The 10,933-nt window shown below is 35.7% G+C and overlaps 1 gene segment (V, D, J or C); it reads left to right on the top strand.

The window, feature by feature from the left end:
* Positions 1-1,558: 1,558 nt before the first annotated feature.
* On the top strand, positions 1,559-3,487 carry LOC127499082 (T cell receptor alpha variable 29/delta variable 5-like). The segment is given in 3 exon segments: positions 1,559-1,700; positions 1,877-2,171; positions 3,454-3,487. Coding segments are annotated over 3 exon segments (369 nt in total).
* The last annotated feature ends 7,446 nt before the right edge of the window (positions 3,488-10,933 follow it).

The following is a 10,933-nucleotide window of genomic DNA, read 5'->3' on the forward strand; positions in this document are numbered from 1 at the left end:
GAATTTGAGAAAAGATTTCATGCAGATCTCAACAAATCCTCAAGCTCAGTTTCTCTGTCAATCCAGGATGTGTGTGTGTCTGACTCTGCTGTTTACTACTGTGCTCTGAAGCCCACTGAGACTGAAACACTTCAACATCCTGACAAGAACCAAGAGCTCGGACTTGTGCAGTTTTTAACTTGTGCAGTTTCCTCCATATTCAAATTCATGTGATTTTTTTTTTTTAAATTTTTTATTATAAAAAAATACTTAACAAATAATTAACAAAAACTGTTTTACTTTTCTTTGAATGCATCGGTGTGACATCAGTAAATGGTATACCACTTTAAATGCCAATAAAGTTCTACTCACTGCTAATGCAAACATTTACTATGAACATTATGAACATTATCATTATGAATTGTTGTTATGACATTCATAGATCATATTTCCACAAAGATCTGGCTCATGTATTCCAGAATAAAAGACTCCAGCAGTGGGTGGAGCTGATTCACACTGATGCTGACAGTGAGAGATGATGACTGGGTGAAAACCGAACTACTGTTTTTGCCATCATCATCTCTCTGAGGACAACATGTTTCCTTTTACCTGGATAATAATCCAACTTTGCATTGGTAAGGAATCATTTTAGCATTATGTCAGTCAAAATAAAATAAAAACATTTCTGTGACTATAATTTATAGTTTTATTCTTTGATTAATTGATGCCCTTTTCTTTTCCACAGAAACTTCTTTGGCTGATACAATACATCCATTCACTTCAGAAAAACATGTTTTTCAGGGTGAAAATGTGACTCTCTCCTGTAACTACAGTGCCACTACTGGCAATGTTAACTCTCTCCAGTGGTATCGGCAGTATCCTGGAGCAGAACCAGAGTTCCTACTTTTTGTCACTGAATATTCTAGCTCATCTAAGCCTGATCTTCGTCTGTTTTCAAAAGCTACAAAAGAGATCAAACGTGTGGATCTGGAGATCTCCTCTGCTGCAGTATCAGACTCTGTTCTGTATTACTGTGCTCTGAGGCCCACAGTCACAGGAAACACAAGAACACTGTACAAAAACCTGACAAAACTGAAGATGTACAACTAATTTCCTTCCATAAAATCTATCTGAATTAAAAGATTATGAATTCATAATATGTAAATATGTGAAGGTAAAAAGTGCAGCAGTGGCATGATATGTTATGATTCTTCTTTTTTTTTTAAATAAAAATAAAAAAATAACTTAATGCTATTACTGCTCTTTGTACACGCTGTACTCTTAGGATGTTCTGCAAACCACGGATTGATTGTTGTTTTAAATAGAATTTAACTTGCTTTTTGTGTCTAAGCTGTGGCGACTATACAAGACCACAAAATTAATACCTGATTTATAGATCTACAATACTATAACAACCAAAGTTTGAGGAATTAATCAACATCACATTCTGTTTGTGTTCTGAGGATTTTTCTTGTACATGTTACTAAGTAAGTAACCACAAGAGGGTGCTATAAACTACAGTATATGAATAGTGATGACACTGTGGACTATGAAACAGATCTGATCTGCTCTTTCATTTAGATCTCTGGAAGAGGGAGGGTTTAAAGCATTGACATCAGATGTGATCTTGATAAGTGTCTGTAAGAGAAGTCTGTTCAACAGATCATAAGGAACAAACACAATGATACTCCATTCTTTTATTCTGCTTTCTGCACTTGCATGTAAGTATTAAAGTCTTTTGAGTATCGCAAGTATTCAGAGCAGCCAGTTTTGAATTGCTAATTTCTGCTCAAAATTAAAAGTATGAAGTCTATTCTTTACGTTGTACAATACAGTATGTTATGCTGATACATCTAAAATGAATTAATTTCTGTAAAGATTTGATCTACTTTTGCAGATGCAGCATATGGAAATGAAATTAAACCAACCAAAACAGAAGAGTTCACTGTTGAGGGTTCAAGTGTTAAATTATCCTGCAGTTATTCATCTGCAGATTATCTTCACTGGTACCGTCAGTATCCCGGATCAGCTCCTGAATTCCTTGTGCTCATCTCAGACATTACAAAAGAAGCGAAGGAGTCTGATGTAGATTCCAGATTCACTGCTGAGATCAGAAAAGAAAAAGAAAACTATGTGGATCTGGAGATCTCCTCTGCTGCTCTGAAAGACTCTGCTCTGTATTACTGTGCTCTGAGGCCCACAGCGACAGGAAACACAAGAACACTGTACAAAAACCTGCTTCTGCTCAGAGTGAGGAATCAATGGTCTTCTACAGTTCGAGAGAAATGGGACTCTTGAATCTTGAATTATACCCAGATCCCCTCCAGTATGCCAAGCAGCATCTCGTTGATTCAAATAAGCCACATGCCACAATTTGAGCATTTTTGAAATACATTATTATAAGTTAAAAGTGTTTGTCTAAAACATGACAGAAATCACTAATTTGCATGTACAAAAGTCATAAACATACAATCAAGTCACACCTTCTTCAGAAATAATTACCCACCCTCATTAAACTTTTTTCATCAGTTACTGTATTATCACAATTAGCTTGGTTTATTACAGTTTTTCTCAATCGATTTGACATTTCTCCAAACACATTTTCTCCAAACACAGGTCACAACACAGTAATCTGAACACTTTGTAATTGTCCTTAACAGGTTGTAAATTTTCCTTCATTTAGTGCAAATTAAAAATCACATGCATTATTTTCTCAAAACACTGTGAACAAAATGCCCAGATGTTTTCACAGTATACAGCCAACCAAAACTTTAATATATCATTTTTGCACCTTTTTTCCAAACAAAACAAACAAAACTCTGTTATTTGTTAAATACTCAGTTGATCTCAATTAGCCCCAAATAAATATCTTCTGAGTTAGTAATACACACAACACAGGAAACACTTCCTAATTGTTTAATTGTTTTCAATTACAAAAACTAAAAGGGGAAAAGAAAAACAACAACCACAAAAAAAAGAAGAAGAATGGGGAAAGGAAGAGGTGTAAGAGTGAGAGGTTTTGGAGAGGATAGAGAATATTGAGAGGGAGAGGAACAGTGGAAGAGGAAGAGATGAGGGGAAAGGAATTGATGGGAAGAGGAGATGGAGCAAGAAGAGTTGAGGATGTAAGAAGACGGAGTAGAGGGAGATAGAGTGGAAGGCAATGGTATTAGTGGAAAGAGCAAGAAAGACCTGGACAGAGGGAAAGAAAGGTATAAGAGGAGGGAGGAGAGGTAGAAGGATAGGGTACAGATGAAATCAGAGCCAACCTAATTTACCATGTCATAAATTATGGTCTTTCCTTGAGAGAAGGACATAATTCAGCTCAATATAAGCATCGTTCCACAGTCAATGTCCCTGGACAACAAGAGCTCCATCCACTGGTGTTGTGGCACACAACGCTGTCATGGGCCACACGACACAGAAAGGCTTCTAAATTGTTTAAACCCCCTCAGTGATATCCACTTTCTGCAGGGTGATCAGAAGCAAACTGAGTGAAATTGTGTAGTTGTGTGGGACAATGTCCACTTTCACCATTCAGCACCGGTACAAGAGTGGTTTGAGCATCACACACATTTCAGGATGGTGTTTGTTCCAGCATATTCTTCTCTTGGAGATGGAAGGCATATGATCACAGCCCTTACAACCAAGTAAGTCTTGTTGAAGTGATGGAAGAGGCTTGTGGAGAAGCTGAGGCACAAGGATGGATCCAGCATTTAAAGCTTTTTTTTCCCCACGATGCATGTGAAAATATATGCTGAGATGTTGATTAAATTTTTTGGCCAGATGTAAATGAGAGGCAAGATGTAGAAAGTTCTTTGATTCAATGATTGCAGTACATTTATTTATTTATTTACTCACTTATATATATACAGGTGCTGGTCATATAATTAGAATATCATCAAAAAGTTGATTTATTTCACTAATTCCATTCAAAAAGTGAAACTTGTATATTATATTCATTTATTACACACAGACTGATATATTTCAAATGTTTATTTCTTTTAATTTTGATGATTATAACTGACAACTAAGGAAAATCCCAAATTCAGTATCTCAGAAAATTAGAATATTGTAAAAAGGTTCAATATTGAAGACAGCTGGTGCCACACTCTAATCAGCTAATTAACTCAAAACACCTGCAAAGGCCTTTAAATGGTCTCTCAGTCTAGTTCTGTAGGCTACACAATCATGGGGAAGACTGCTGACTTGACAGTTGTCCAAAAGACGACCATTGACACCTTGCACAAGGAGGACAAGACACAAAAGGTCATTGCAAAAGAGGCTGGCTGTTCACAGAGCTCTGTGTCCAAGCACATTAACAGAGAGGCGAAGGGAAGGAAAAGATGTGGTAGAAAAAAGTTTTCTAGAGAGGATTGTGAAACAAAACCCATTCAAAAATGTGGAGGAGATTCACAAAGAGTGGACTGCAGCTGGAGTCAGTGCTTCAAGAACCACTACGCACAGACGTATGCAAGACATGGGTTTCAGCTGTCGCATTCCTTGTGTCAAGCCATTCTTGAACAACAGACAGCATCAGAAGCGTCTCGCCTGGGCTAAAGACAAAAAGGACTGGACTGCTGCTGAGTGGTCCAAAGTTATGTTCTCTGATGAAAGTAAATTTTGCATTTCCTTTGGAAATCAGGGTCCCAGAGTCTGGAGGAAGAGAGGAGAGGCACACAATCCATGTTGCTTGAGGTCCAGTGTAAAGTTTCCACAGTCAGTGATGGTTTGGGGTGCCATGTCATCTGCTGGTGTTGGTCCACTGTGTTTTCTGAGGTCCAAGGTCAACGCAGCCGTATACCAGGAAGTTTTAGAGCACTTCATGCTTCCTGCTGCTGACCAACTTTATGGAGATGCAGATTTCATTTTCCAACAGAACTTGGCACCTGCACACAGTGCCAAAGCTACCAGTACCTGGTTTAAGGACCATGGTATCCCTGTTCTTAATTGGAAAGCAGACTCGTCTGACCTTAACCCCATAGAAAATCTATGACTGATCGACTCCATGCCACGGCGCATTGCTGCAGTAATTCAGGCAAAAGGAGCCCCAACTAAGTATTGAGTGCTGTACATGCTCATACTTTTTATGTTCATACTTTTCAGTTGGCCAAGATTTCTAAAAATCCTTTCTTTGTATTGGTCTTAAGTAATATTCTAATTTTCTGAGATACTGAATTTGGGATTTTCCTTAGTTGTCAGTTATACTCATCAAAATTAAAAGAAATAAACATTTGAAATATATCAGTCTGTGTGTAATGAATGAATATAATACACAAGTTTCACTTTTTGAATGGAATTAGTGAAATAAATCAACTTTTTGATGATATTCTAATTATATGACCAGCACCTGTGTGTGTGTGTGTATATATATGTGTATATATATATATGTGTATGTATATATATATATATATATATATATATATATTAGGCGGAAACTCATCATTATATAACTAAACTTGTCATTAAAGAACTTTTAAAGATGATTACAGAACCATTAAGATAACACGATTAAAGACCATGAAAAACATGCATTTTCATTAATTATTTGTGTAAAAAAAAAAAAAAAAAAAAAAACTGCAGATCTTCATTATGCAGTGAAAACTGTTTTGCCAACATAAGTGTGTGTTTAGTTTGCTGTGTTAATTGTTTTGAGAGCAACTACATTCATTGGAGAAATGTGTCAAATCGATTGAGTCAAAAGTTCAATTTCAAATTGTAGCACAAGGGGTCAGCATTGCACTCTTCGTGTATGGTTATATCACGTGACAGGATGAAAACATTTAAAGTAGAGCTCTGTGAGAGAAGCACAGAGTTTTTGAGAGCACAGCTCTTTCTGCTCTTTTACCGCACAGAACAACTATGTTCAAACGGGCTTTGATTTCCCTGTGTCTCATAGCAGCACATTATGATGGTAAGCTCTTTTTTCTGTTTTGGTACATTTAACAGAACAAGGTTTACTTACATTTTAGGTTATTAAATTAAGTTTACTGATACTTCATGTTAATGATTTACCCTTTTCTATCTATACTTTTCCAGTGTCTTTGGGACAGGACAGAGTTGAACAGTCTTCAAGAGAAATGACTGCAAGTGAAGGAGATCAAGTTATTGTAAGGTGTAATTATACTACAAGTGATACAAGTCCATATCTCTTCTGGTACAAACAGCTACCAAACAAATCACCAACATTCATTCTAAATAAATATACATTTAGTGAAGGAATAATCGTGGATGAATTTAAGAAGAGATTTTCTGCAACATTGGACTCCACATCAAGATCAGTTCCTCTGATGATCCAGGATGTGTGTGTGTCTGACTCTGCTGTGTACTACTGTGCTCTGAGGACCACTGTGACTCAAACACACTCAACACTCACACAAAAACATGCAAAATAAATAAAAAATCTCCATTTTTGCCAAAGCAACACTATAAACCAAGTGGAAACATATTATAAAATGACATTTCACATATCAGTGAGAAGAAGTGAGAAGCATATCAGTAATAAGCAATAAAGTGCTCTTTGTGGGGAACCATGAAGAATCACGTCATTTAAAGTTCAAGATGATCCTGCAAGATGTGAAACCCCAAAGTTCTACTCAAGCAGAGCATCTCTACAATATTTTCGTTGTTATTTTTATTTATTCAACTTTTTAAAGTATAGTTCTATATGATCCAAAATGTGTTGGTGTATTTGGGTTTTTAACCAGCACATATAGGTCCCCATCACACAATTTCTGATTTCTTTCTTTCAAGGCTCTTGTGCTTGGGTTCAAAACTGTCACTTCCAACCAATCACCTGCATCTGAACCAAAGATGGAGACACTGAAGACACACCTCTTCTGTGAGCTCTGAACTAAAGCATTAGCATCGAAGCACAGAGAACATGAACAGATCTGTAGAAAACATGGAAAAACACCTGTTTCTGATTTTATTTCTGACTTCAGGTACAAAATGATTCACTTTATTCATTCTAGTGATGCAGAAAAACTATGTAAGAAATATTTTTTTTTCCAACTTGATTCTTTCTCTGAAATTTCTTTTGTTTTAGGTGTGATGACTGCAGACAAGATTTGGCCAAATAAAGAAACTGTTATAAAGAAGGAAGACGAGACTGTGACCCTCAGCTGCTCATATGAAACAGACAGCAGTGTTGTTTATCTTTACTGGTACAGACAGTATCCTAATAGTGAACCTCAGTATTTAATATTTAAACCTGCCCGATCAGCTACTGTAACTGGGAACCCCTCTGATCCTCGCTTTCAGTCGACTACATCTCAAACATCCATTGAACTCATTATTAACAGTGTGACTCTGTCAGATTCAGCTCTCTATTATTGTGCTCTAAGAGTTGGAGCCCAGTGATACAAAGTCTATATGAAGCTGTACAAAAACTCTAATTCATTTTTCACTTTGATCTCAAGCCACATCAAACTCACAATCAATAATTCACATTATAGTATTACACTTGTGGAAACACCTGTGTGTGGTTATAAATTACATTTAGTTCAAGTTATAAAGGGAAATTGAAAGAAAAAGTGAAAAGAGATCAAAATAACATTATGTGGATTGCTATTAATATGCAAAGCATGCAATCATAATAGATGTGGACATACTGTATATCAAACAATAAGACATTTTAAAATAAAAAAAATAAATAAAAAATTACATTTTAAAAACCTGTTAGATGCTGGCAGCATGATTATATGTAACGTATATGTAATACAGTTGAGAATAACATTAAGTGTATAAGTTTCTTCTAATAATATACCCAAGTACAATAACAATGTCAAGTGCTCTGCTAGAATTAATTTAGTTCATCGAATTTAAATAAGGGGTCAGTGCTTGAACCAACATATGATAAAACATCAGAGCAGTTCGAGGATAGATTTAGCAGCAATCTCAAAACAACTATAAAATCATTTCCATTGACAATCCAGGATCTGCGTGTGTCAGACTCTGCTCTGTATTACTGTGCTCTGAGGCCCACAGTCACAGGAAACACAAGAACACTGTACAAACATGACACAACTGAAGATGTACAACTCATTTCCTTCCATAAAAATGTATGTTAATTAAAGTTAGATTATGAATTCATAATATATAATATGTGAAGGTGAGCACTATAGTTGCAGCAGTGGTATGATAAAGTATGCTTATCTTTCTGGATACTAATAATGATATTTATTCACACTTGTAACGAATTACAGGTATTTAATTCATTAGCTCAAATTATGGGTGAAATATATGTATAATTAAATCATAAGGTGTTATGATTAATTATAATACAAATCGACCAAAAAGGGAATTATGCACATATATTGTGAATTAATTACAACGGATTATAATTAATTACATATATGGTTCAGGATTAGTTCTAGTTTAATAGTTAAATTTAGAAAGACTGGTCTAGTTGCAGACTTTGCGTTTCCTGCCTGAAGCTGAAGGGAAGTATGGACAGGGACCATCCTGGTGGTGGTGGGGAGGATGGAGGTGAAGGTTGGCGTCAGCATCTGCGAACTCAGACATGTGTAGATAATGATCTTTTATACTCCAAGTGTTAGATAATGATTGGTTAGATCTGAACTAATAAGTGACGTAATATTAACTTGTGCTAGAGCTTCATTTCATGTGACTAGATCTTTCTTGTCATCTTGAAATTCATTGTCAGATGTTCTCAGAGAGGAGGAACTCAGAGTTCACAGATCTGACATGATCTAATCGTGTCTGAAAGAGACTGTGGATGAAACCATTCAGTCTGACTCTTCTCAGAGTGAACACTTGTACAATGAATCTTCATTCACTTATTCTGCTCTGTGCTTCAGCAGGTATGTTATATGGATAATTATTATAATTTTTTGGTTAAAATTTTCTTTTTATTAAAAACATCTCACTAAAAATGTACAAATGTCTCTTTCTGTTTCAGCTGCTGTATTTGGAAATGTCATCAAACCAAACAAAACAGATGTTTTTGCTGAGGAGGGTTCAAGTGTTACATTATCCTGTAGTTTTTCTGCCTCTGGAGCTTCAGATTATCTCCACTGGTACCGTCAGTATGGAAGATCAAAACCTGAATTTCTTGTACTCATCTACAGTAATGCAAAAGAAGCTCAGCCATCTAATGTAGATCCAAGATTCTCTGTTAACATTACAAGAAAGGAACGTGTGGATCTGGAGATCTCCTCTGCTGCAGTATCAGACTCTGCTCTGTATTACTGTGCTCTGAGGCCCACAGTCACAGGAAACACATCAGCTCTATACAAAAACCTGTTACAATGAGAGAAACACAGAGATAGTGAAAAGAAAGCTAGTATAAAAATATGTAATGAATCTAATGCAAAAACAATCACATATAAAACACAAAGAATATGGGACATTAAACTCTCTGAGATGGCACTATTTCAGTTATACAATACTTGCAGGTAACCATTAGAGGGCAGTAGTTACTCAATATTACTTTTGACAATACTGAACCTTTATTGGGTATCCACAAGCTCCTCCTTGGATCATCATTATTATAAAACTAAAAATAAAATTCTCCCATTACTGATTTATCTGAACTTCAAGGTTTATTCAACAGTCATGTCACACAGGTTGAGGAACATATTTCTCTTCGCACTATTCATTCTTGGTATGAATTTTCATTTAATACAGCTTCATATTCATGCAAGTTGGTCATATTTTGTATCGTACTGTACATTAAATATTCTTAAACCTTCACAGAGTGCAGATCAGAGGACACAGTTGATCAGCCAGACAAACATGTGACTGAAGCTGAAGGAAGATCAGTGACATTACAGTGTAAATATAAAACAGATTCAGCACAAGAACATTTATTCTGGTACATCCAGAGAGCAAATGACTTTCCTAAATACATCCTGAGGAGAAGCAAATATGGAGGAGAAAATGGCACTGAGTTCCAGGAGAGATTTCACTCTGAACTTTCATCAAATTCAGTTCCTCTGATGATCAAGGATCTGCGTGTGTCTGACTCTGCTCTGTATTACTGTGCTCTGCAGCCCACAGTCACAGGAAACACATCAGATCTATACAAAAACCTGTTACAATGAGAGACAAGAAAGATCAGCTTATTGTAAAAGTGATCAAATATAAACAAAATATATTCTAAAGTGAGTGAATGTTTGGCAATATAAAGATGAATCACATATTGTCTTATTGTCCTAGTTGACAAATCAATTTAATAAAAAAAACTGTCAAATGTAACAAAAGTTAAAATATCTCAAATGATTCTCATATAATATAAAGCACACACATTCAAATGGAGCTCTTGCTTGTTCTAAATTAAGGTTATATATACAAAAATACCTAAATATCTATATAACTATAAAGTAAATATTCTTCACATTTCCATTAATATTTTCATGAGAAATGAGAGGAAATTAGACAGACCGAAAAATGCAAAGACATCTAGTATTTAAGCCATGCCTTTATAAAGCAGGAAGTTCCTGTGTGTGTTTGTGACTGATCTGCAGTGACTTACAGCTCAAGCACTGAGAGCCTCAACAGAGAACTGATCTGATCTGATTCAACATGGACACATGCTTCATACTTATTCTCATTGTGGGAACAGGTGCGTTATTTGCTGAGTAACTGATGAAACTCTGAACATAAATATTTACTTTGTTTTAAAATCTCAAACCCCAAAGGCTAAATTTATATTAATTTAGTCATTTTTATTTTTGTAAAACATTCTGTGAAATGTGTTTGCAGTATTATTTTGTCAAACTTTCACAGATCAATCACTTTTTTATTGTTCACAGGTTTGGTGACTGGAGACAACATTGAGCCAAATAAAGGGGCAGAAAAAAACTCTAAAGAAACAGAAACTGTCAAGCTGAGCTGCTCATATAGTACAAGTAGTGACAATGTTTGGCTTTACTGGTACAGACAATATCCAAACAAAGAACCTCAGTATTTATTATACAAAAATGCACGT

This window comes from Ctenopharyngodon idella, chromosome 2, assembly GCF_019924925.1.
Source record: "Ctenopharyngodon idella isolate HZGC_01 chromosome 2, HZGC01, whole genome shotgun sequence".
Classification (NCBI taxonomy): Eukaryota; Metazoa; Chordata; class Actinopteri; order Cypriniformes; family Xenocyprididae; genus Ctenopharyngodon; species Ctenopharyngodon idella.